At 44.8% G+C, this 27,145-nt stretch overlaps 1 protein-coding gene across 2 annotated transcripts in view; it reads right to left on the bottom strand.

The window, feature by feature from the left end:
• Nucleotides 1-6,421: 6,421 nt before the first annotated feature.
• The window catches only part of Npl (N-acetylneuraminate pyruvate lyase), a 41,750-nt gene continuing 21,026 nt past the window's right edge, over nt 6,422-27,145 (bottom strand). For both annotated transcript variants that reach the window (XM_038349319.1, XM_038349318.1), the window contains 7 exons: nt 26,001-26,076; nt 21,034-21,126; nt 18,563-18,711; nt 18,402-18,448; nt 15,450-15,534; nt 12,591-12,630; nt 6,422-7,457 (listed from right to left, as the gene is read on the bottom strand). In XM_038349319.1, the coding sequence (XP_038205247.1) occupies nt 7,273-7,457; nt 12,591-12,630; nt 15,450-15,534; nt 18,402-18,448; nt 18,563-18,711; nt 21,034-21,126; nt 26,001-26,076 (675 nt within the window). In that variant the 3' untranslated portion in view covers nt 6,422-7,272. The remainder of the gene's footprint in view (nt 7,458-12,590; nt 12,631-15,449; nt 15,535-18,401; nt 18,449-18,562; nt 18,712-21,033; nt 21,127-26,000; nt 26,077-27,145) is intronic.

The following is a 27,145-nucleotide window of genomic DNA, read 5'->3' as shown; positions in this document are numbered from 1 at the left end:
CGAGGCTATCCTGGTGTACAAGAGCTAGTTCCAGGAAAGCTAGGACTGTTACACAGGGAAACCCTGTCTCGAAAAACCAAACCAAACCAAACCAAAAAGAGCCGGGCAGTGGCGGCACACACCTTTAATCCCAGCACTTGGGAGGCAGAGGCAGGTGGATCTCTGTGACTATGAGGCCAGCCTGGTCTACAAGAGCTAGTTCCAGGCCAGGCTCTAAAGCTACAGTGAAACCCTGTCTCGAAAAACCAAAAAAAAAAAAAAAAAAAAAAACTTGTCTCGAAAAACCAAAAAGAAAAAGAAAAAAAGAAAAAAAAGAAAGAAAAGAAAAAAAAAAGAGAAGACTGTATGAGGTGGGTAGAGATGTGGGTCTGAGTTGCAGTCATTCTAGAAAGTCCCCTGAGAGCAGGGATTCCCTATGCTTTTTGAATAATAATAAAGGGGAAGAAATTTCTGTCAAGTTGTGAACTTTTCTAAGAAAGTGCATGCATTCCTCCCCACTTCTAATTTTGTGATCTGCCCCTGGCACTTTCCTATGCTTTAAAAGTAAAGACACAAGAAGTCCTAGGTATGGTCAGTCTCCAGGCTGCTTTGCACTGACAGCTTTTCCAGGGAGCTGAGTTCAGATTTTTATCTTTAAACAGAAGCTGCAACACACATTTGGATCTCTAAAAAGAAAAACCCTGCCCTGATTTTTTTGTTGTTGTTGTTTTGATTTTTTGTTTCGAGACAGGGTTTCTCTGTAGTTTTGGAGCCTGTCCTGGAATTCGCTCTGTAGACCAGGCTGTTCTCAGACTCATAGAGATCCGCCTGCCTCTTCCTCCTGAGTACTGGCAGTAAAGGTGTGCACCACCACCGCCCAGCCAACCCTGGTAATTTTTGTTTGTTTGTTTGTTTGTTTTGTTTTGTTTTTCCGAGACAGGGTTTCTCTGTAGTTTTGGAGCCTGTCCTGGAACTAGCTCTTGTAAACCAGGCTGGCCTTGAACTCACAGAGATCTGACTGCTTCCGCTTCCCAAGTGCTGGGATTAAAGACGTGTGCCACTACCACCCGGTTTGTGTCACAAGCTTTTAATCCCAGCACTCGGGAGGCAGAGGAAGGCGGATCTCTGTGAGTTCGAGACCAGCGTGGTCTACAAGAGCTAGTTCCAGGACAGGCTCCAAAGGCACAGAGAAACCCTGTCTCAAATAATCAAAAAAAAAAAAAATACTCTATTTGCTTTACTTTCAAAATTGTATTACAAACCTTGTGGATCTCTATTGTAGCACACAGCCAAGACAAGCTCAATGGAGGCCTGAGTCTTAGTAGTTTACCCAGGTTCCAAGAAAGACTACAAACTGAGACTACCCAGGCACCACCCAGGAACAGACCATCCAAAGGAAATTCCTAACGTTCCAACCATAGGATCATCTGCCCACACACACCCCACCTTTGCTACTACAAAAACCCAACCCCATCAGAGCTCCGGGGCTCTCCGATCAGCCTGCCTCTGCCGAGTGTTGGAATTGGAGGCATGTGCCACCACTGCCCTGCGCAATATTTATTTTCATGGAAAAATTAATTTGTGTGGTATTGTGGCACATACCTTCAATTCCAGCATTCAGGAGGCAGGGGCTAGAGGATCACTGCAAGATAGAGGCCAGACAGAACGGGAAGGACTGGAGGGAAGGAAGGGGAAATAGAGGAGGGGAGGGAGGGGAACACTGGGGTGGGAAGAGAGCACACACACACACACACACACACACACACACACACACACACAGTGACCTTGTGTTATTTGGTTTTCCTTAAGTCTCAGGACGTCCAAATAACCAGAAATGACCTCAAGCTGGACTAAATAAAGGGTTTCTGGCACTTAGATAAAAGCCAGCACTCCTCAGGAACTTGTGAGGCCAGTTTCAGTCTGCCTGAAGGAGTCATTTCCCTGAAGGGCAAAAGGGACACAGGGCTCCAGTGAGGTGTACCTGTACCTGTGGTGGTATATCAAAGCCCAGGCTGACTCTAGGCTCCCTCTATCCTCATTCCCAGCACCCTTCTGACAGTTCAGAGCCCCTCCCCAGGCTCCCGCCTTCCCCCAGCTACATTCACCATTCTCATGTCCTCTCTCTGGCTGTCTTCTTGCTCTGAATATGCTCTGTTCTTCGTCTCTTGCTATCTCAATATCTCCACAGCAACTCTCCTGCTCTTTCCTGCTCTCCCACTCCCTAGCCCAGGCCACGACCGGTAGTCTGCTAGTCTACTTCTCTTTCCCCCTGCTCTGGATGTTTTTTGTCTCTTTGTTTTGTTTTGTTTTGTTTTACAAGACAGGGTTTCTCTGTGTTGCTTTGGAGCCTGTCCTGGAACTAGCTCTGTAGACCAGGCTGGCCCCGAACTCACAGAAATCCTCCTGCCTCTGCCTTCCGAGTACTAGGATTAAAGGCATGCGCCACCATCGCCCGGCCTGTTTCTCCCTCTTTTTTTCCCTTTTTAAAAATTTTATTGATATTTATTGAGCTCTAATATCTATTGAGTTTTCAAATGTTCTGTTAATTCACTAGTGTGGGATTTCCCCAGCTTCTTTATGTAGGCATTTAGTGCTATGAACTTGCCTCTTAACACTGCTTTCATTGTGTTCCATAGTTTGGGTATGTTATGTGGTCATTTTCATTGAATTTTAGGAAATCTTTAATTTCCCCCTTTATTTCTTCTTTGACTCATTGATGACTCAGGTGAGCATTTTTAATTTCCATGTGTTTGTGGGTTTTCTGGAATTAGTATTGCTGTTGACTTCTAGTTTTAAAGCATGGTGATCTGATAAGGTACATTGGGTTATTCCAATTTTTTTGTATTTGTTGAAGTTTGTTTTGTTACTGAGCATGTGGTCAATTTTTGAGAAGGTTCCATGAGGTGCTGAGAAGAAGGTATATTCTTTTCTGTTTGGATGGAATATTTTATAGATGTCTGTTAAGTCCATTTGAGTCATAACATCTGTTAGTTCTCTTATTTCTCTGTTTATTTTTTTGTCTGATTGATCTATCCAGTGATGAGAGGGAGTGTTGAAGTCTCCCACTATTAGTGTGTGTGGTTTAATATATGATTTAAGCTTTAGAAGTGTTTCTTTGCCATATGAGGGTGCCCTTGTATTGGGGGCATAGATGTTCAGTATTGAAATTTCCTCTTGATGGATTTTTCCTGTGACTAATATGAAATGTCCTTCTTTGTCTCTTTTGACTGATTTTAGCTTGAAGTCTATTTTGTTAGATATTAGGATAGCTACACCCGCTTCTTTCTTAGGTCCATTAACTGGTATATTTTTTCCCAACCTTTTACTCTGAGATGATGTCTGTCTTTGAGGTTGAGATGCATTTCTTGTATGCAGAAGGGGGATGGGTTCTGTTTTTGTATACAATCTGTTAGCCTGTGCCTTTTTATAGGTGAGTTGAGTCCATTGACATTAAGGGATATTAATGATCAGTGGTTGCTATCTCCTGTTAATTTAGTTTTCATCATTGGTGATGTTAATTTGTGCATTTTTTTCTTCTTCAGGATTTGCTGTAATGAGATCATCAATTGTCTGTGTTTTTGTTGGTGTAGCCATCTTCTTTAGGTTGGAGTTTTCCTTCCATCATTTTGTGTAGGGCTGGGTTTGTGGCTAGGTATTGGTGAAATCTAGATTTGTCATGGAATATCTTGTTTTGTCCTTCTATGGTGATCAACAGTTTTGCTGGGTATAGTAGTCTGGGCTGGCATCCGTGGTCTGGTCTCTTAACGTCTGCACAATGCTTGACTATGACCTTCTGGCTTTCATTGTCTCCACTGAGAAGTCAGGTGTAATTCTGATAGGTCTACCTTTAAATGTTACTTGGCCTTTTTCCTTTGCAGCTCTTAATATTTTCTTTACTCTGTATGTTTAGTGTTTTGATTATTATGTGGCAAGAGGACTTTTTTTGGATTCAGTCTATTTGGTGTTCTGTAAGCTTCTTGTATCTTCATAGGTATATCTTTCTTTAGGTAAGGAAAGTTTCCGTCTATGATTTTGTTAAATAAATTTTCTGTGCCTTCTTTTTCTTCTAATAACTATTATTTTCTAAGATTTGGCCTTTTTATGGTGTCCCATATTTCACAGATATTTTGGGTTAAGCTTTTGTTAGATTTAATGTTTTCTTTAACTGATGAGTCTATTTCCTCTATTGTATCTTCAGTGCTTGAGATTCTCTATTCCATTTCTTATATTCTGTTGTTCATGCCTGCATTTGTGGTTCCTGTTCTTTTTCTCATGATTTCTGTTCCTATAATTCCTTCGGCTTATGTTTTCTTATTTTTTACATCTCAGTTTTCAAGTCCTGAATAGTTTCTTTTATATGTTTGAGTTCTTTTTCTTGGTTTTCTTTAAGTGATTTGCTGATACCTTCCAATTTTTTGTTTTTTCCTCCATTTTTTTCTGTAAGATTTATTTATTTATTATGTATACAACATTCTCCAGAAGAGGGCACCAGATCTCATTACAGATGGTTGTAAGCCACCATATGAGTGCTGGGAATTGAACTCAGGACTTCTGGAAGAGCAGCCAGTGCTCTTAACCACTGAGCCATCTCTCCAGTAATTTCCTCCATTTATTTAAGGTAATTTCTCATTTCATCTTAAGAATTTCAAGCATTCTCTTGAGGTTATTTTTTAGATCATTTTCTTCTGGTTCATCCATATTTGGTTGTTCAGGTCTTGCTTTTGTAGGGTGTTTAGGTTTTACTGGTGTTGTGTTGCTCTCTGTGGTGTAGCATGTGATCTTACCTTTTCTACTCATCTTTTCCTCTAATAGGTATGGTTGGGGCTGTCTGAGATTCTGTTGAATAATCTTCTAGGTGCCAGTGAATCCAAAGCTCAGATGGCTGTCCCTCGTGGTACAGTCAGTGTCACAGTTCTAGTTACCCCGTTGGTTATTCCTGTTCCTGGAGGTAGCTCAGTGCTCCCGTGCTTTGGTCTGCTCCCTTGGAATTTGCTATCTCAGGCCTACTTTGGCCTAGGCTGCTGACTTTGATCTATTTCTGTAAATCTTGGTCTGGATCTTCTCCCGCAGAAGTCCCTGGCTTGGAGTTGGACCTGTTCTGGTGGAGATCACTGACTCTGGATCTAGTCACTGGCTCAGTCCTGATCCGCCAGTGTTTTGGGACTGGGTTGGCTCCCAGGGCTGGATTTGCTCCTGGCTTCTGCTCCCAGTGGAGCTTGTTTCTTGAGGCCCTCTCTGTCCTAGGAGTCAGGATTTCTTTTAAGTGCCCCTTGTTAAAGACGCATCTCCCAATCCTTCCCACAACAGCTCTACTAACTGGGGACCAAGTATTCAAACCTATGAGCCTCTGGGGGCTATTCTCATTCAAGCTGCCACACTTGACTTTTAAAAAATTAAAGATTACACTTATATATATTTGTATATGTTTAGTACACATCTGGCACATGCGGCAGTCAGATGACAACCTGAGGAGTTGGTTCTCTCCTATTATGTGCGTTTCTGGTTTTAAATTGAGGTCATCAAACTTAGAAGCACGTATGTTTATCTTTAAGTTATCCTATTAGCTTAGGTCTTTTTTTTTAATTAAAAAAATGTTTCATACATCTGGATGCTTTGCCTGGATGTATGTCCATGTATCACATGTGTGCCTGTTACCCGTGGAGGCCAGAAAGGACATCAGATCCTCTGGAACTGGAGTTACCAATAGTTGTGAGCAGTCATGTAGGTGCTGGGAATGGAATCTGGGTCCTCTGGAACAGCAAGCGCTCTTAACTACTGAGCCATCTCTCCAGTTCCAGCTTTAGATTAAAAACAAAACTATTTGATTACTGGGGAAAAGAATTCAGACAGTGTTGGTGGCAGGGGTAGCATACCCTTTTAATCCCAGTACTCAGGAGGCAGAGGCAGGGGGAAATCTCTGAGTTAGAAATCAGCCTGGTCTACAAAGAGTTCCAAGACATCCAGCCAGGGAAACCCTGTTTGGTGGGGCAGGAACATTACCATTACCAGGATTGGAGAGATGGTTCAGCAGTTAAGAGTCCTTGCTATTCTTCCAGAGGACCTGAGTTAGGTTCCTAATATCCACACCAGGTAGCTGACAGCTACCTGTTCTTGGGGATCCAGTTCCATCTTTGGCCCTGGGAACAGTACATGCATAACAGAAGAGGGCACTAGATCCCCTGAAATTGGAGTTACAGATTAGGTATGAGGCCATGTGGGTGCTGGGAATTTGAACCTGGGTCCTCGAGAAGAGAAGTCAGTGCTCTTAACCACTGAGCAATCTCTCCAGTCCCAGTTAAATTATTTGAAAACAGCTGGGTTTGGTCTGTTCAAGGCCAGCCTGGTCCACACGGTGAGACCCTGACTCAAAAGAAACAAACAAGAAAATCCAATGAGATAGAATACTCAAATTACAAAACTTTAAAGTAAGATTAAGACAATGCGTGCTCCCAAAAGGCAGATGAAATTTATTAATCAATCATATAATTAATACAGTATTCGACATAATAGTAACTACATTAATTCATATAATTAATAATTGTAATTATGATTACAGTTTTCACTTGGTCCCATTTCATCTATATAAACAGATATTTCTCTACAATTATTTTATGAAATTAATAACTTATGGTTTATGACTTCTTTATTGTAACGCCTGCACTATGGGATGGTACGTGAGCTGGTAACTAAGCTGGAGACTTAAAAACACATGTACACAGACAGTGACGTGGGGACCCGGGTCATCTCTGATACAAAAATGCCAAGAACGTCCACTTTATTGTGCTCAGGGGCAGCTTGTATAGGGCTCTAGCCACGCCCCCAGCTCTCGGGATCTTTCAACTGCAGCCCCACCAGCCTTTCATTAGGGTCTTGTGCTCAGAGCAGAGGAAAACAAGTTGTTTATAAGAAATTCAGGGTACAACATTTTATAATGCAAACATTTTTAGATTCATAATTGATATTTAGGCATGGTGACTGCAGTGGTACATTCCTTTAATCCCAGAATTTGGGAGGCAGAGGCAGGCAGATCTCCGAGTACAAGGTCAGCCTGGTCTACAGAGTGCGTTCCAGGCCAGCTAGAGCTACAAGGAGAATCCCTGTCTTGATAAACAAAACAACCAATTTGTTATTTAAAAATTTATCAGTGTGGGATTCCATTTGTTAAAAGAAAGCTTAGCTCAAAATCATCAAAAAAGTCCCTGAGAAGAGAATGTGCTATTGACGGTGGGTGAAGTCTCAGTAAACATACCCAGACTTAACAGGCCCTAGCTGCAGGCTCCTAGCTGCAGGCTCCTAGCTGCAGGCTCCCAGGTTCCCCTCCTTTATACCAGGGAAAGGAAGGAAGTCCAGGCTCTTCAGCTTGGCCTCAGCCTTGGCAGTAAACTCCTGGGTAGCTTTCTGCAGAGGAAGCCGGGGTGGGCCCATTGGGATCCCAGAGACCAGCGTCATGATGGCTTTGGTCTGTGACACTCCAAAACCTGGATGGGGAAATAAAGAGGGAAACATATCTGGTACAGCCCACTTTCCCACAGACATCCCCCGGCCCCCACCATGGCTACACGCCAAAGTAAGCACTACAATAAGATAAAGGAACACTTGTCAGTTTGACTGAGCTGGGTGTGGTAGCACACACCTTAATTCCAGTACTGGGGGGAGGGGGGGAATGGAGGCAGGAGAATGAAGAGTTCAAGGTCAGTCTGGCTTATGTGGACCGAGCAGAACAGGACGCCCTCCTCTCCGGGCTGGAGAGAGGGCTCAGGAATTAAGAACAGTCTCTGTTCTTTCAGAAGGTCCCAGTTTGCTTCCCAGCACCAATGTAGGGTAGCTTGGAAACCCCTGTAACTCCAGCATTAGGGAATCTTGTACCCTCTCTGGCCTCTGTGGGCAATGCACTCAGATGCAAAAACCCAAACTCATCCCCGCCCCCTGCCACTCCCAACATACAACTAAAAAATGAAATGCAATCTTTTTGACAAAGAAATCATCCTTTTTGGGCCTATGAGACAGCTCAGTCAGTCAAGGCACTTGCAGCCAAACCTGAGAGCTGAAGTTCAATCCCTGGGACGTCTGCAAGTTTCCTTCTGACTTCCACATTCACGCTGTGACACGAGCATGCACGCACGTATACAGATGAATGAATGAATGTTAAAATAAATCCCGCTTGCTTGTGCTAACAAATTAACAAACTATGAAACAAAAAGAGGCTGGGAGCGTAGCTCTATGGTAGAATGTTTGCTTAGTATATGAGAGTCCCTGGGTTCAAATTCCTCAATTTGAACAGTGCGTAAACAAACAAACTAAATAAAACAATACAAAGAGTCAAGGTTGGAGCCTGCAGTATTGGCTCAGCATGTAAAGGCAGATGTGATGCGGCCAAGCCATCCAGGGTCAATCACCAGGACCCACATGGTGGAGGAGAGGACTGATTCCTTCAAGTTGGCCTCTGACCTCCACATATGGGGCTATATAGTAAATTCACACATACATTCAAAATAAAAAAATAAAATGAAAAAACAAACAACCACAAACAAATAAACATAAAACCTACAGAGTCAAAATCATCCTTAAGCAAGAAGGAGCCAGGCATGGTGGGACAAACACATTAATAATCCCAGCATTTAAAAGGTGGAGCGTGAGGGCCAAGAGTTCAAGGTGGGGGGGCTAGAGAGATGGCTCAGAGGTTAAGAGCACTAGCTGCTCTTCCAGAGGTCCTGAGTTCAATTCCCAGCAACCACATGGTGGCTCACAACCATCTGTACTGAGATCTGGTGCCCTCCTCTGGCGTGTGGGCATACATCGAGGCAGAATGTTGTATACATAATAAATAAATCTTTAAAAAAAAAGAGTTCAAGGTGGGTGTGTAGGTAAAGAGTTGGCTCAGTGGTTAAGAGCATTGGCTGCTCTTTCAGAAGACCTGGGTTCAATTTTCAGCACCCACATGGCAGCTCATAACTCTTCATAACTCCAGAGGACCCAACACTCACTTCTAGCTTCCTGGGGTACCAGACACATGTGGTACACAGACATATATGTAGCAGAACACTCTTACACATAAAATAGACATAAGAATAAAATTAAAATAAATAATAAAGCTGACTTAAAAAAGAGAGTTTAAGGTAGATTCCTGAAGCTCACGGGCCAGCAAGTGAGCTAAATCAATAGCTTTCAGATTTGGTGACTGTGTCTCAACAAATAAAAGTGGAGAACCATCAGTCCTAATGAGATGTCTTCATCATACTCCTCCACCCAGGGCTCAGAGAACTATGGGGAAGAGGAGGAGGAACAATCCCAAGAGGCAGAGGGATGGGTGGTGCCGAGGAAGCAGGGTTCTCCAGACATAGCAGGACTGAGGCACATGTGAACTCAGAGGCTGTGGCAGCATGCAGAGGCCTGACGGGGGAACTGTCAGCCAATGATCTTTAAGAGGTTGGTCCAGGTTAGGGTGTGACCTTTTGGGTACCCAGAGAAAACTGCCAGCCAGCCCAGGGTTTTCTCTCTCTGGTTCCCATACTACACAGCTGAGGTTGGACTTCTCATTTCTGTTTTGTGAGTTTGCCCCTTATAACAAAGAAAATATAATTGGAATATTTTGGAATTAGCCTGGGATTCTTTGACCCGCACCCTCACCCTCCACAGAGGCCGGCGTAGGTTTAAGTCAGGTGGTGCTGAGAGGGGAAGTGGACATTGGTTCTGTCCAACAGAACCTCACTGGGCACATATGCTACACTCAAGGGTAGTCCGCAGCCCAGCAGTAGACAGCCAACACAAAACAAAGTAGAATTTTTTTGTCTTATATTGCTTTGTTTAAGCATTTTTTGGTCTTCCCAGTCTTTGACTTATATATTACAGTTTCCAATGCTGTGTTTCTATAGGTTCTGTGTGTGTGTGTTTCTTGTGCTTTCTCTTTTTTCTTTTTGTTTTATTCATTCACTCATTTATTTACTTATTTATTTTATGGTTTGCTTTTTTGTCAGAAGGTTGACTTTCTCTTTCTTTTTTTTAAAATTTATTTATTATGTATATAGTTTTCTGGGCACCAGATCTCATTATAGATTATGGTGTGAGCCATCATATGACTGCTGGGAATTGAACTCAGGACCTCCGGAACAGCAGTCAGTTCTTTTAACCTCTGAGCCATCTCTCCAGCACCCCCCCCCTCTTTTTTTTTTTAAAGATTTATATACAGTGTTCTGCCTGCATGTGTGCCTGCAGGCCAGAAGAGGATGCCAGATCTCATTACAGATGGTCGTGAGCTACCATGTGGTTGTTGGGAACTGAACTCAGAACCTCTGGAAGGACAGCCAGTGCTCTTAACTGCTGAGTCATCTCTCCAGCCCTGAAGGTTGGCTTTCTAAAGAAAGAGAAATCAGTCGGGCAGTAGTGGTGCACACCCTTAATCCCAGTACTGGGAGGCAGAGGCAGGCAGAACTCTGAGTTCGAGGACACCCTGGTCTATTGAGTGAGTTCTAGGACAGCCAGGGATACATACAGAAATGCTGTCTCAGAAAAAAAAAATTAAAGAAAGAAAAAGTAAAGAAGAGAAAAGTGAAGGAAGATACCTGACATTGGCAATACCCACTCTCACAAGTACATATCTATAGACACAGACACCGGGACATCCTGATATCCCTGGCCTTGGCCACAAGTAAAGGCTCAATCCAAGTTTACATCACTCAGTTTTTTAGGCTCCAGACTAAGACACTAGAGCTAGTGGGACTAAAGAGTTCTAGCAGGAGCAAACGGAAATCCACTCACAGAGGCACCTTGCAGCGTGGGAACAGCTGCTTCCTCAGAGGACCCTGCACTCTGAAGGAATTTGGAGCTCAATGATACAAAGCACACCAGAGAAGGAGTAGCAGAAGAGCCAGCATGTGCTACTATACTCAACTATAGGTATTTTATTTTATATTTCATTTATTTATTTTGGCAGACTATAGTCCAGGTGGCCTTAATAAGAATGACCTTGATGTTGGTCCTCCTGCCTTCACTATCCGAGTGTTGGAATTACACACATGTACCACTATGCCTTCTTTACCAGTTCATTTTTTTTATCTTTTTAAAAATTTTTAAAATGATTTATTTATTATGCATACAGTATTCTACCTGCATGGATGCCTGCCCGCCGGAAAAGGGCATCAGATCTCATTACAGATGGTTGTGAGCCACCATGCAGTTGCTGGAAATTAAACTCAGGACCTCTGGAAGAACAGCCAGTGCTCTTAACCTCTGAGCCATCTTTCCAGGCCCCTAATTTTCTATCTTAATGTACTCTAGAAACAAGTAAGTATTGTATTGAAATCACAATCTTTGTGGAAAGTATTGGTTAGGGCAAAGGAATAATAATGATATTCAACAAAACTAGAGGTACCCCACTATGACAGCGTTACCAGACAGCGTAACCAAAGTGTGAAAGCAAAGGGGAACACTGTCTCGGAGGGATGGAGAAGGCTAGCGGAAACTGTGGGAATGAGACCAAGTAGACAATAGGTGCTGGGCAGAGGAGAGAGTTGCTACAGCAAGGCAGAAAGGCTCTGAAAGGGAGGTGGGAGGTTGGCCAAGAATACACTGAGCACTGGCCTTGACTCACGTCCAGCTGTCCCAAAGGCCCATCTCTTGCAGAAGTGGCGTGAACGGCAGTGCCTGTCCTTGGCTGCAGTAAGTTAAGACACCTCACAGAGGTTCCTCTGCTCAGACTCTGTTTCCCCCTAACTTCCCTTTGTCATCCAAACCCCCATCGGTTTAAATTTACTTGCATTAATAAGCTCATTTTACATTTCACAGACGCGGGGGAACTGTCAGTCATTCGTTATTTCATAAGATCTGTACTCAGATTGCCTTCCTCCAAGTACTTAGGATGAAATCAGCCATAGCTCAGGAGCAGAATTTTAATGAGCAGAGGCAAATAAGGGGAGGGAGGGCTGATACTATAAGGAAGAAAGAATAGAAAATGGTGTGTGTGTGTGTGTGTGTGTGTGTGTGTGTGTGTGTGTGTGCGTGTGTGCGTGGTCATGTTATTCAGTTGCTCCTGACTGCCAGGGCCGTGACTGAGCACTGTAGGTAAGCTGGTTGAACCCTCATAGGGAGTGGTGGAAATCCATCTTTTACATCTGGTCAGGCTCTGCAAATCATGGAGTTGGCCTGGTCTAGATGCCTTGACAGACATGTATCAGAGGTTTTTCATGTTAGAGTCTGTGTGGCTCCTGGGGCCCTGTGTGCCTTTCAGTTCCTTAGAAATTGAGGCATTCCCACAGGCAGTGGAGCATTGAGGCTGCCTGTTTATCTCTGCGCTAGAAGTCAGTGAAGCATATAGAGTCTTGACAGAACAATTAGTCTTAGATATTAATCTAGTGCACCCTGTATAGCTCATAAACGATGTGGTATCCTGGCAACTACAATTGTATTCTTCCTGGTAACCACCATTACATTCTGTTTCTGATAAGGGTATATAAAAAGCCCGATTGCTTGCAATAATCTTGTCACAGTCTCAGTCTGGTTGTGACCCCTCTGACCCATGCCTGATAGATAACGGTCCCTCTTACCAACCCTAGCTTGGTAAGTAAGTGCTATTGCTTTCGGTCAGCAGCGAGGCAGAGAACAGCAAGGGTACTCACCAAGTTTGATCACATGGTTGATAAATCTCTGGATACAAAACTAGAAGAGAACAGAGAAGTCTGAGGTCAGTATCGCCATGCTGTGAAAGCCATTTATACAGTTCAGAAGTCAAATGGCGGAACCTCTACAAAGTCCAGCCACCTTAGTTTTCTGTAGGTCTATCAGAATGGGAGAAAGAAGTCAATGAGATCAACACAATCTGCTCAGGCTATGACGGGAGAAACTCAACTTCCCCAAGCTGTCCTCTGAGCTCCACATGTATGTGCATGTGCATACAGGTAAATACATGTAGAAACCAGAAAACTATGGAGTTTTGTTCCTAGTGAAACCATTTTAACTTCCTAGAGTTTTACCTTTAATGGATGCTTCCTCAGGAACCACTCTGTGATCTCATTTTAAGTTTCTTTGCGACCCTTTGAAGATGCCCACCAAAATCCCATCTACAGTCACAGTCTCCAGAGTACAGTACAAGTCTCTCTTGAGAAGGCCACACACTCCCAGGCACATGCTCGCCCTTTCCTGAGCCCCTCCTTCTATTATCCTCCATGCTTAAATCTACATTAAACCTTTCTCCTAGCAAGCTCTAGCTCTACTTCATGCTGGCTCCTCTTGAAATCCTTTTCTGTGGAAAAGTCAAGAATGTCTTCAGGGAGGAGCAGGAAGCTTAGTTGGTAGGAACACCATCCTGGCATGTGAGAAGCCCTGGGGTCAACCCAGAGCACTGCATTAGACCAGGTGTGAGCCTGGCGTGGTAGAGTCTGCCTGCATTCCCAGAGGTAGGAGGAGTCATAAATTCAAGGTCCGCCTGAGTTACATAGCAAGACCCTCAAAAGGTCAAAATCAAAACAAAACTAACCAAACCAAAAAGCCCCTAAACCCACAAAAAACCCTCCAAACTTTCTGTGATGGCATGCATATGTTCCTGTAATTCTACCTTCTTTATTGCCTTTCCCAAAGCAGCACATACTCTGTCGCCATCGAGACTGGCTCTGCTCTTCCGTGACATCTTTATTTGTACAGCTAGGCTGTCCTCCAGGTAGCAGACACACAGTTGCCACTATTGCCTCTGCGTGGTCTTTGTAACCTACCAGGCCAAATTCTTTTCCTACTGCAAGAATCTCAGCTGGGTGTGGTGACAGAGACCCTGGGGTGGGACAACTAAGAAAGAGAACTACTGCTTTAGTTCAAGGACAGCCAGGGTTGGGCAGCAAGATCCCAACTCAAAACAAAACCAGGGCCGGATAGGTGGCTCCGTTGGTAGAGAAAATTGGCTGTGCAAATCTGACCACCGGAGTTAGATCCCTGGAACCCACAAACAAGATGGGGACCGATTCTGAAAACTTGTCCTCCAACATAACACGTGTGCACACAGACACACACACTCCTCAAAGCCAGCACCTTGCTTTGTGGCACCAATTTGCTTCCTGCCTGGTGGGTGTTTTCCTCCCATTCTCAGCACACTTCGGGGTGAACACCAATGACCTCTTCTGATCTGGGATTACCCTTCCCCGTTTTAGGTTCTCAGCGTCATCCTTTCTCCTACTCTTTGGTGACTCAGGTGGGACTTCCTCAAGAAGACAGGTAGGCACATCCATCTGTCTTTGCAGCTGTTAGGTCTCCAGCCCTCTGTCGTCTAGAAATGAGCTCAAGCTGGACTATAACATTTCTGGTAGTCAGATAAAAGCCAGCACTTGCGGGAGCAGTTTTCTAGTCCCCAAAGGAGTGCTTCCCCGGCAGCTTCTCGTCCCTATAATCCGAATGATTTGTCCGCCCCATACCCCCCTTGTTACTTTTTTAATTTTTTTTTTTTTTTTTGGTTTTTCGAGACAGGGTTTCTCTGTGGCTTTGGAGCCTGTCCTGGAACTAGCTCTTGTAGACCAGGCTGGTCTCAAACTCACAGAGATCCGCCTGCCTCTGCCTCCCGAGTGCTGGGATTAAAGGCGTGCGCCACCACTGCCTGGCCCCTTGTTACTTTTTATTCTCTCTCTTTCTCATCCCTCTCGCTATTCCCACTGCTCTCCTGCTTCCCTAGCCCTGGCCATGTCCAGTCTGCCTTCTTTTCTCCCTGCTCTGGATCCTTCCAGACCCTCTTACCCACAATGAAAACCAAACCTTCTCCTAATGAAGCTAGTTGCCATGTTTGTAGTTCTTTACTGTACCCCTGACAAACATCAACACAAAAAAGCTGAGGCAGGAGACCTGCCATGAGTTCCTGGCTAGCCTGGGCCAGAGTGTGAGACCCTGTCCCTCAAACAAAGCAATAATTAAGAGCAATGGCTGCTTTTTCAGAGGACCCAGGTTCAATTCCCAGCACCCATATGGTAGCTCACAACTGTCTTTAACTCTGGTTCCAGGGGATTTGACTTCCTGACACAGACATACATGCAGCCCAAACATCAATGCACAAGAAAGAAAAGTAAATTAATTTAAAAAATTAAGAATGGCCAGGTGGTGGTGGTGCATGCCTTGAATTCCAGTACACGGTAGGCAGAAGCAGGTAAATTTCTGTGAGTTCGAGGCCAGCCTGGTCTAGAAAGTGAGTTCCAGGACAGGCTGCAAAGCCACACAGAGAAACCCTGTCTTGAAGAACAAGAACAACAACAAAATTGAGTATGGCATGTACTCACTTTAACAAAAATCCATGACTACTATTTTACAGCAAAAAATACTTTGATGGTAAAATAAAAATAAGATTCTTTGTAGGAAGAAGAGAAGATTCTGTCCTATATGGGCCTTGTGTCCCCTTAGATATGGGGACAGGGAGGATGGGGCAGGTTCCTTTTTTAACTTTGTTGTTTGAGACAGGGTTTCTCTGTGGAACTGCTCTGCGCAGACCAGTGAGGGTAGGCCAGGGTTACCTGGTAATTGAGGGCTGCAGTGAAGTCTTTCTGTTCAAAAGCCTCCAGCATCTGGTTTGTCTTTTTCCCCAGGTAGTTATAGGTACTGGCAAGACAACAGAAAATATTCCAAGCTTAATCATTCAGTGGGAAAGATCCAAATGCTTTTTACCTGACGTTTAAAAGGAAAAAGATAGGGATTGCGGATGGGCTCAGTGGGTAGAGGCTCATCTTACACATGCATGGGCCTAGGTTTAGTCACCCTTCACTCCATAAAAGAATGTCAGGGCAGCCAGCCTGGGCAGCATAGTAAGGACCTGACCTAGTCCCCAAAGAGGGACTAGGTAGGTGGAGACAGGAGGATTAGGAGTTGAAGGCCATCTTTAGCTATGAGTATGAACTTGAGTTACGTGAGATCTTGTCTTAGAGAAAAAAAAATCAAAACAAAGGAAAACATATAGTGAGGGCCCCTACTAGTCTGTTTGTAGGGCCAATGGATTGGAGAACCTGTCTTCACTTCTGAGCTCTGTAGCAACACAAAGCAGGGTCAACAGAGGAGACAGAGAAAGGCCGCAGGGAAAAGGAAAGGAACAAAGTTTTAAAATTGGGGAGTAAAAAGTTGGTGGCATGCTCTAGCTGGGAGTGACTGCCTGAAGCACACACAGGCTCAGAGATACACAACCAGGGCTCAAAAGCAGCCCCTGAGGTAAGTAGTAAAAGCCATATGCTGGCCTCCCATGGTTACACATGCCCACGATTTCAGCATTCAGGAGGCTGAGGCAGGAGGACTCTTTGAGTTTGAGGCCAGCCTGGGATGCATAGCAGGTACTAGACACTTGGGAGGTTGAGCAGGAGGATCAGGAGTTCAAGGTCATCTTTGGCTACCTAGTGAGTTTGAGGTCAGCCTGGGCTGTATGAGATCATGTCTCAAATACAAAACACAATAAAAAAAGACTATTCAAGTTGTTATAGTGTAGTATTACAGTGTGTGCATAGCATTTCTGAGGCACTGGGTTTGATCATCAATGTTTAAAAATGCATCAAGTCAACAGGGCTTGTCAAAGGCAGGCATACCAAAACACATTGTGAACGGTACCTTAGCAGCCCCTGAGGAAAGAGACTCTCAGCCAGAGCAAACAGGTCGTTGGACCTGCAGCATTCTCTAGTAAAGTCGGCAAGCAGAGTGGCTTTGCTGACTGCACTGCCTAACTTGTGCTGAGCAGACACTGGGACACAAGATCATGGTTTCCTGGCCAGGATGGGCTGGACCCTGGTGGATCCTAGACTAGGTCAGACAATGCTAATGAAATCCTGGGAAGAGAAACAAAGGCATGCGGAAGATGTCGAGGTGAGCCGTCAGGGGACCCTTGGAAAGGGTGGCTTTTTGGAGCTGCTCAGAGCTTTGTAGTTTCTGGCTTTCATGGGCTCTAGGGTCTGACTGCATTTATCCCTGTAAAGTGGTATGCGATTTGTCAGAATTTTATAACAACTTACTTCTTTTGTTTTTTAAGCACGGACCAGTTTGAATGGATTTCTGTCATTTGTAACTAAGTTTCTGACACTCTAGCTTTGAGATACTGACCATCGGGGTATACAGAGCTAACAGGAGGCCCTGCTAAGATGGGGTCCCTGGGCCCCTTTTGTCCACGTGCTCACCTGCCTCACCTGACAACACTGGATACTATCACATAACACAACTTTCCTTTTAAGATTAAAAACTATTTATTATTTTTATGTGTATGTGTTTTTGTCTTATGAGTTTATGTGCATCATGTGCTTGAAGGAGCCTGCAGAGGTGAGATTTGCAAGAGCAGCCTGCAATTGCTTGTTGTCTCTTTCTCTCTCTCTCTTTCTGAAACAAAGTCTTTCTATTAGCTATCATAACCTCAAAATCATGGCTATCCTCCTACCTCAGTCCTTTGAATGCTGTCATTAAAAGCATGGATCATTATATGTGACTGGTTGGTTGGAACCTCCAGCTTGCCCCATTCTTCTCTCTCTCTCCCTCCCTCTCTCTCTCTCTCCTGCTTCACCCCCACCCCCAAACCCTGCCTGCTCAAAGAGCCTCTGAACACAAGAAAGGTGCCAAAAAGCCCAGTTCTGCATTCTTGGTGGCGACTGCAGCTTCCTCCCCTGAAGTTTCTAGCCACCCAAGTCAGTCCCCCACCTGAAACACTCAGCTTTTGATCACACATGGGCACAGCCCCAGCTTGTGGTGGACGCATTATCATTCCTCAACTACAACCTATAAAGCTTCCCTGCTTTTGTTTGTGGGCATGGCTTCTCAGGCCTGGGTCTCTGGGAGTGGAGAACCTGCCTAGGAGTTGCTTTGTTCAAATAAACCTGTTCTACTTTTTCAATTTGGCTTGATCTGGCTTGCCCATCCTGTGATGGATGAGGTGACCCCTTCAGGTTTCTGGATGGGGCTATGTGGGGAGATACCTGTTAGTGACCACTACTAAAGTGTTTCTGTTTTGCTGTCAGTTTTGAGACAGAGTCTCAAGTAGTTCAGACTCTCTTAAAAACTTTCCATGTAGCTGAGGATGACCTTGAAATCCTAATCCTCCTGCCTCTACCTCTCACATGCTGGATTATAGGTTTGTGTCTCTACTCCATGCTCTTCCCTCCCTCCTTCCTTCATTCCCTCCCTCCCTCCTCCCCCTCCCTCCCTCTCTCCCTTCCTATTAAAGCTTGAGAATCATTTCATTAGCGTTTGAGAGAAAAGCCAGAGTGAGCAGAGGGGAGGGGAAAGAGGAAGAGGAGCAGAGAATGCCACTCCTTTTCAGTTAGGGTCCATCTTTCCATGACTGAGTCAAACAAATTGCACCAGTCGAGCAAATTACCCAGCTTCTTTCCAATGAATGGCATGGAAATGACTTCTATTAGAGAGGACGAATATGCAAGGAGCTCATGCACTCCAGCGATGAGTGACTTTAAATCTGTAATCACTGGGAAAGGACACACCACGCTTACCTGCCTACGGCTCCATTTGCCCCCATGATCAGACCACTCAGCAGTTGCTGAGGAAAAAAGAGACAAAGAGACTCGTGTTTTTGAAACAAGAAGAGCTGTCATATCATAAATAGCTAAAATGGGTCACTGTGAAGCTGGGATATGCCCAGGGGATAACTTACCTCATCCACCCCAAACAGCAAAGCAAGCTGTCGCTGCTGATTCTGATCCACGCACTGCCCAAAGTCTAAGAGATCCGTGTCACTGAACTTCAGTCCTTGAAAGCTGGGGATCTTCTCCTGAATCCCATCAAGCAGCTCTTCTGCACGAACTTCGGAACAACAAACACTTACTTCATCAATCCACACAGCAACAGAGACTGCCAATTACCATCATGGCCTTTTGACACATGACTATATTCCCATTCCCAGCACTCTGAAGGCAGAGGCAAGGTGATTTAGGGGCCAGTCTGGGCTACATAGCAACAGATGTGAAGTCAGCCTGAGCTACATAGCAACAGCCTGGGCATGGTGGTGCACACCTTTAACCCTAGCACTCACGAGGCAAAAGCAGGCAGTCTCTGTGAGGTTGAGGTTAGCCTGGTCTACATTTCCAGGCCAGCCAGGGTGGGATACATAGTGAGACTGTGTCTAGTCGGGCGGTAGTGGCGCACGCCTTTAATCCCAGCACTCGGGAGGCAGAGGCAGGCGGATCTCTGAGTTCGAGGCTGGCCTGATGTATATAGTGAGTGTCAGTTTCAGGGCAGTCAGGGAGAAAGGGCTATGGATTCTTTTCTCTTTCTTTTTGAGATATGGTCAACTGTAACCTAGGGTGGTCTCTCTATAAAGCTGCTGAGGATGACACTGAACTTCTGGTCTTCCTGCCTCCACCATGAAAGTTCTGGGATTGTAGGTGTGCATTACCATGCTTTGTTCACGGGAAGCTGTGCACATCCAAGGTGAACACCGTACTTTAGATCATTGCTCCGCCTCTACTTCCTGTCTGGTTGCCCAGCCTATACTTCCTGCCTGGCTACTGGCCAATCAGTGTTTTATTAAAAATAATACAAGTGACAGGATAAAAGACCATTGTCCCACAGCACTTGACCAGCCCACTTGGGTGTCTGTCGTCTCTTAAAGGCTATTGGCCAAAGGAGCTCCCACAGTACCAGGATGCATGAGACCCTGGGGCTTTCTCTCTCTCTCTCTCTCTCTCTCTCTCTCTCTCTCTCTCTCTCTCACACACACACACACACACACACACACACACACACACACACAAAACACGTGTGTGTTGGAGCTCATTATCCTTGGCAAAACACAAGGAGAGAGAAACAGAGGAAAAGTCAGGGAGGTCAGTCAGATCTCTCCCTACAGGCTCGGCACTGAGTAAGGAGAAGGTACACAGTTCCTCTCTATTGCGACTCACAGTCTTTTTATCCTGTAATAGAAGATGCAGAGGGCTTAGGGTGTAGCTCAATGGGAGACCACTTGCCTAGCATGTCCAAGGGGAAGCTCTAGAACTTAAAAAAACCCTGAAGTTTTAGCTGGGGATATAGCTTAGTGGTAGAATACTTGCCTAGTATGAGTGATACCTTGGGTTCAAGACCCAGGATTGCAAAACTAACTGACTAAATGAACATGGAGATACAAAGTGGTTGCTATAGAATATACACTTTCCAGAAGACAGCTCCAGATCCCATTATAGATGGTTGTGAGCCACCATGTGGTTACTGGGAATTGAACTCAGGACATCTGGCAGTGTAGTCAGTGTTCTTAACCTCTGAGCCATCTCTCCAGCCCCTTTTGTTTTTTTGAGAGAGGATTTCTCTGTGGAACAGAACCCTGGCTGGTCTCTAACTCACAGAGATCCACTTGCCTCTACCTACAGGGGATTAAAGGTGTGTGAGGGAACACAGCCTGGCTTGCCTGCCAAATTTTCTTACTCCTTTTAAGACAAAGTTTCACAAATCCTAGACTGGCCTTGAACTTGCTGTGTAGCAGAGGATAACCTTAAATTCCTGGTCCACCTGCCTCTACCATGAATTACAGGCTTGCGCAGCCACACCCAGTTTTATCCACTCTTCTTGTAAGCATAAGGACCTCTGTATAAAGTGACATGAATGACTGAGGTCTTAGAACAGTTCTATGTGAAGCAACTTTAACTGCCTCATCAGTGGCCTGTATACTTGGATGGGGTAGGATGAAATGGAGCTATTTTTTTTTTTTTTAAGATATACAGTGTTCTGTCCGTACATAAGAAGAGGGCGCCAGATCTCATTATAGAGGATCATGAACCACTACATGGTTGCTGGGAATTGAACTCAGGATCTCTGGAAGAGCAGCCAGTGTTCTTAACCCCTGAGTCATCATCTCTCTAGGCCCCCAAAACGGAGTTTCTTGATGTTTGTGTTTTAGACAAATGGCTCATTGGAAGAAGACTGATTCTTCTTCTAGAGGACGCTGGTCTGATTCTCCGTACTCACATAGCAGCTCACAACCATTTCTGACTCCAGTTCCATGGGATCCGATGCCCTCTTCTGATATCCGCGGTCACCGAGCTCCCATGTGGTGCAGACACACATGCAAGTAAAGCACTTGTATGCAGACACATAAGACAAAGTTAAATGTAGTTTAAATACAGAAATACTTACTTTTTACCCCCGTCAAGGAAGGAATGTGGTAGTAATAAAAAGGCAAAGCAGGGGCTGCAGCAGCCACTTCCCTCAGAAAACTTATCAGGGCATCTGAAAGAACAAGAGTCACGTGAACAAGACTAGAGCCATGGCTTTCCTGTTTGAGAGCGCGAATCATTCAGGCTGAAGAGATGGCTCAGAGGCTAAGGTGCACTGGCTGCAGAGGACTTGAGTTCAGTTTTCATGACGGCTCACAAGCATCTATGATGAGATCCGGTGCCCTCTTCTGGCCTGCAGGCGTACATGCAAGCAGAATACTGTATACATAATAAATAAGTAAATCATTCAATGAGATGCAGTCATCCTCTCAGAAACTGCAAACTCCTGACTGCTCTTACCATTCTCAACGGCGCGATTACAATGTCACTTCACCAAACTTTTATTTTTTGAGGCCAAAATAAGAGAGCTGGAGAGGTGGTCCAGCGATTACAAACACTGGCTGGTCTTCCAGAGGATGTGATCTGGTTTCTACACTTACATAGTGAATCACAACCATCTATTACTCCAGTCTCAGAGGATGTGACGCTGTCTTCTGGTCTCTAAGGGCACCAGGCGTACATTGTTGTTCATAGACATACATGCAAACACACATACACACACACACACACACAAATAAAACTAAAAATCATAATTGCTTTGTTTTTTACACTAGTGGACCACACTAATCCATTGTTAAAAAAAACTGGGCAGGGTAGGGCACACCTTTAATCCCCATCACTCAGACTCAGGAGGCAGAGGCAGTTGGGTGTATGTGAGTTCTAGCCTGATATACATAGCAAGTTCCAGGCTAGCCAGTATTGCACAGTGAGACCCTTTACCAAAACAAACAAACAAAGAAACAAAGAAAAAAAAGCAAGAAAGAAAGAAAGAAAGAAAGAAAGAAAGAAAGAAAGAAAGAAAGGAGAAAGAGCAAAATATTCTAGGGAGTCTGGAGGATGGTCTAGTCAGTACTTGCTTCCCTTGCTTGTTGAATGAGGACCTGAGTTCAGATCCTTAGCACCCACAGGCACAGCAGTGCACGCCTGTACTTCCCACACTGGGGAAGTAGAGCCGAGCAGATCCTTGAGGACTGTTAGCCGGACTCTGAACTCCAGACCAGTGAGAGAGTAAGTAACCCCATCTCAAAAAATACGGTAGATGGTGATTAAAGAAGACCTTCTGGCCTCCACGTAGACATGCATGCAAGTGCCCCTGCATACATGTGCACACACATGCACACACAAATTGGAGCTGAGGGTGTAGCTCAATGATAAGTGTATATATATCATACTCAAGGGCCTGGGTTTGGTCACCAGCACAAGGGGAGAGGGGTAGGGAAAGCCAGGCACGTACTTCCCCACTATGGAGAGACAATCATTATGTATTACTAAGAAAACCAGGGTCCTGTCAGGACAGACTCCAGTCCTCTTACCCCAGAAGGGCTAGTGTGGCAATGACCAACAGGGGCTATGCACTGCAGTCAGCAAAGCGGCTGTAACTGGGACAATTCTACAACAGTAACAGAGGGAAACCTCAATTTTAAGACAGAGTTATAGCTGGGCCTGGCGCTGTAGGCTTGTGATCCCAGCTTCCCGCGAGACTGAGGTGAGACGATCAGAAGTTCAAAGCCTGGGGCCTGGGAGAGGACTCCAACGATAGAAGTACTTGTAGCACAACCCCGATGACCTGAGTTTGATCCCTGAGATCCACAGCGGAAGGAAGAGAACTGAGTCTTAAAAGGATCGTCCCCTCACCTCCATACTTACCTGTGGCCATGTGCATTCATGTGAGGCATATGCATATCTACACACACACACACACACACACACACACACACACACACACACACACACACACGCATGCATGCATGCACACACACACACACAGCCCACTTGGGCAACAAAATGAACTCAGGACCAGCCTGGGTAACTTAAGATATTTTCTTAAAAACTTAAACAAGAGAGGGGAGTGTAGCTCAGCTGTAGCATGCAGACCAGCATACTTGAGGCCCTGGGTTCAATCCCTTGTGTTAAAAGAGCTTAAAAAAGAAAAGGTCGCTGGTGGCGGTGCACGCCTTTAATACCAATACTCGGGAGGCAAAGGCAGGTGGATCTCAGTGAGGTTGAGGCCAACCTGGTGGACAAAGCGAGTCCCAGGACAGCCGCCAGGACTATGACACAGAGGAAAAAGAGTGGTGGCACACACCATAAACCCTCGACAGCGTTGGACACTCTTTCCCTTTTGGGACTGATCCGGACAGAGCAGAAGCGAGCCTCTGGCTGTTAAGGAAGTGGGTTTCCTTTGGTCATCAAGTCAACTGCACTACTGCAGGTGACAGAGAGTAGGCTCACACTGTGGATGAGGCCCCAAGTGGGAGAGACAACTTCATGTGTCATGCCTTCTCTGCATACCGCAAAAACATGCTCAGCACTTGGGATTTCCCAAGTTCAAATAAAGTTGTTATGAATAATTCATCTCTCTGCTCATTTTTCAGAAAAACTGCTTACATAAAAAATTGCAAAATAGCATGAAAAAAATGTCCATTCTAAATTTCCAAACTATCAGTAAATAAATTATTTACGTACATGAGGGATGGTTTTCTATCTGCCAACAATGGGTGTCATTTCATGACAATTTATGCATTTATTTATGGCTTTAATCCTCTGCACAACTAGCTCCCATTCTTCTCCCCACATATCAGGATATCATATATCCAAGGATGGCCTCAAACTCCCCATGTAGCTGAAGATGACTTTGAACTTCTGATCCTCCTGTCTTTACCTCTTCAGGCCTGGGATTTCAGGCATGCAGCACCAACCTGGGGGTCCTAAAGCTTTGTGCATGCTAGGCAAGTACTCTACAAACCACACTGCATCCCAAGTACCCCAAGGTTGTAGTCCCTTATCAGTGGAGACAGGGAGACCAGGAAGTCAACATTTCCTGCTTTGTAAAGAGTTCAAAGGTCAGGGGTGGTGGCTTATGCCTCTAATCCCAGCACTCAGGAAGCAGAGGTAGGCAGATCTCAGTGAGTATGAGGCTAGCCTGGTCTACATAGTGAGTTCCAGGACAGCCAGGGCTATACAAAGAGATCCTGTCTCACCCCTCCTCCCCAAATAAACAAACAAGAGTTCAAGGGAAGGTTGGGCTACTTGAGAGACAATCTTAAAAAAATACACACATGTACAGACACACAAATTTCCTTATACTTGGACACAAATAGTTCCTACAGAGAAACCATCATAGAAGAAGAAATCCATAGTTTGTTTTGGAAAACAATAGTTTTTTTCTTGGGGGGGGGCAGTGTTTCAAGACAGAGTTTCTCCTTGTAGCCCTGGATGTCCTAGAACTCACTCTTTAAACAAGGCTGGCTTTGAACCCACGGGATCCCCTTGTGTCTGCCTCCAGAGTACTAGGATTAAAGGCGTGCTACACCGTGAGGGTTTCTTTGTGGAATGGTCCTGGCTGCCCTGGAACTGGCTTTGTAGACCAGGCTGGCCTCAAACTCACAGAGATCACCAACCTCTGCCTCTTGAGTGCTGAAATTAAAGGCATGTCTGGCTGGCGGTGGACATTTCTGTGAAACCCCTTTTCATTTCATTACAATTCATCAACTCTAAATAGCACATGTAGTTTAAAAATTACCATCGTTTGCACTTCTCTTTTGAGAAAAACAGACTCATGCTTTGCCATATGACTCTGAAACCTCATAACTTACTTCACCAGGAGTGCACACCAAACCCAAACAAAGGCACCTACTAGCTGGGGCTTAGTAGGTGGTCAGTCAAATAAGCTGGCAAGTCAGTTTCAGTGTTTGAACAGTTTTATCTGGATCTTGGGGGAGGAATGATATCCCATTACAATGTCATAGCTCCAGTCTGTAGGGCTGCCTTTATGAATTCAAGATAATTATTTTGAATGAAAGCAAGAGGTGGAAACTGTGCACTCAGACCAACTTCCTTACCTGCCAGAGGCCATGGGAGTATACAGCAGGTGACAACGAGTATCTAGCAGGTCAACCTACCAGATGACTAACTCTCTGATGGGGAGCCCCATTGGGAAAGACTGTGGGGTCACAGACTGTGAATGACTGGTTGCTTCTGTCTGCAGTTTTCCTCATGTGCCAGCTATGGGTATTCTCCCCACTGCTCGTGTGCTTATCATGTGAAAATATTCTGTCTACTGGGCACACATATAGCTGTGGGTGGTCAGGAAGATGGCTTCTGCTTAAGTATTAATTCTGATGAATAGAAATAATACTAGGACAAAGACAGTCTTTTACACATTTAGCTGATTTTAGACTTTAGAGCAACCCCAAAGTAGACTGGTTGCCCCGGAGATGAATACACAGGGTCAAATTCCCAGGTTTACTGCTGATTCAAGGTCAGGCTTTAATAGATATAATTTTCTCCACAATGGACTTTCTGCAGGTACTCCCAACCTCAAGGTTCAGCCAACTAACTATTTATTGTTTAAGTCCTGAATTTCAATGTCACTTTCTGTCTGGGAACCCTGACCACTTAGAGCTACATGCATGGCTAAGAATTACTCACTGGCCGGTCAACGTAACATCCCTAGCCTGATAGAAACTGTGTGATCAGTTCGGTTCCGTTTCTTATTGTTTACTCAAGAAGTGCTGTGTGACCCTGAAAATGTGGTTTATATTCATCCAGAGGCTTTGCTGTAGAGGGGGAGGTAGGAGAGAGGTGTGATGGAGACAGAAGGACTGTGTAGCTGTGTGTAAAGAGACGTCGCCGTGTGGAGACAGATTTTCAGAAAGAGATTTTTCAAGATGAAGTAAAAGAGAAAGTTACCATTGGAAAGTGAGCATTTCCTTATTTACCCCTTAGGTAGAAATGTTTGGCCCTCGAGGATTTGTTTGCATTCCCTGGAGGTGACCTTGGAGCAGCTCTCAAAAAAAAAAAAAAAAAAACGCCACTGGTACTTACCTTTGCTCTGTGACTTGAAGAAGAAAGGTGCAATGACAGCAATGCCATCAGCTCCAATTTCTGCTGCATGTTGGGCCTTTACAGGAAGAAAAGACCATAGCAGAGTGAGTGGTCACAGTCCCTGTACTCACCAACACACACTAGAGTTCAGCAACAACCTCTTCCTATTTGTTAACCAACTCCCCCTCTAGAGAACAGAAGGATGAACCAGTTTAATTAGAACAATGGTTCGCAACCTTCCTAATGCTGCGACCCCGTAATACAGCTCCTCATGCTCCCCATAAAATTATTTTTGTTGCTACTTCTTAACTGTAATTTTCCTACGGTTATGAATTATAATGTAAATATCTGTGTTTCCTGATGGTCTTTGGGTGACACCAAGGGGCTGAGACACACAGGTTGAGAACGGCTGGATTAAAATGTCATTGCCAGGACTGTCCCAGGTTGCTGGAGAGACACCTGGTGTAGGTAAGCTGAGTGCTTAATTTCATGTTTGCATACCTGTCTCTGGGCCATCTCACTGCCTCCTCTCGATTTATTCTCACTCACTGACTTTTTATAAGATTTATTTTATGTGTGTTCATGCATGTACACAGGCATCCACAGAGACCAAAAGAGGTGTCAGATCCCCCAGAGTTGGGGTTACAGACAGTGGTAAGCCATCATGTGGGTGCTGGGAATCAAACCGGGGTTCTCTGGAAGGCAGTGTCCTTAATCTCTGAATCATCTTTCTGATCACCCAGAATCTATGTTGCTGGCTTTTGTTTTTTGAGACAGGGTCTCACTATGTAGCCTTGGCTGGCCTGGAGCTCCCATGTAGACCAGATTTGAACTCATATTCCTCCACACTTAGGCTCCCTAGGCTAATCTTTTCACCTTCTGGAAAACAAGGATTATGGGCCTGTGCCACTATACGTGGCTACTTGGATTTCTGTCAGGATACACACACACAACACAATCCTACCATGCCACCAAAGTCACTTTGCTAAGACATGAGCAGCTCATTTACAACTGTTAACAGAGAAGCCTGCTTGTATAGTTTTTCTTCCACGGCTCTGCCTACTCAATGGTATTATCTTTCCCATGGGATGGTATAACAGTCATATTTCAAGTTGACATTACAGATTGGGAGTGCAGATGAGAAA

Source organism: Arvicola amphibius, chromosome 12, assembly GCF_903992535.2.
Source record: "Arvicola amphibius chromosome 12, mArvAmp1.2, whole genome shotgun sequence".
NCBI lineage: Eukaryota > Metazoa > Chordata > Mammalia > Rodentia > Cricetidae > Arvicola > Arvicola amphibius.
Note: the sequence above shows the minus strand (reverse complement) of the source record. Positions and strands in the feature narration are given on the sequence as shown.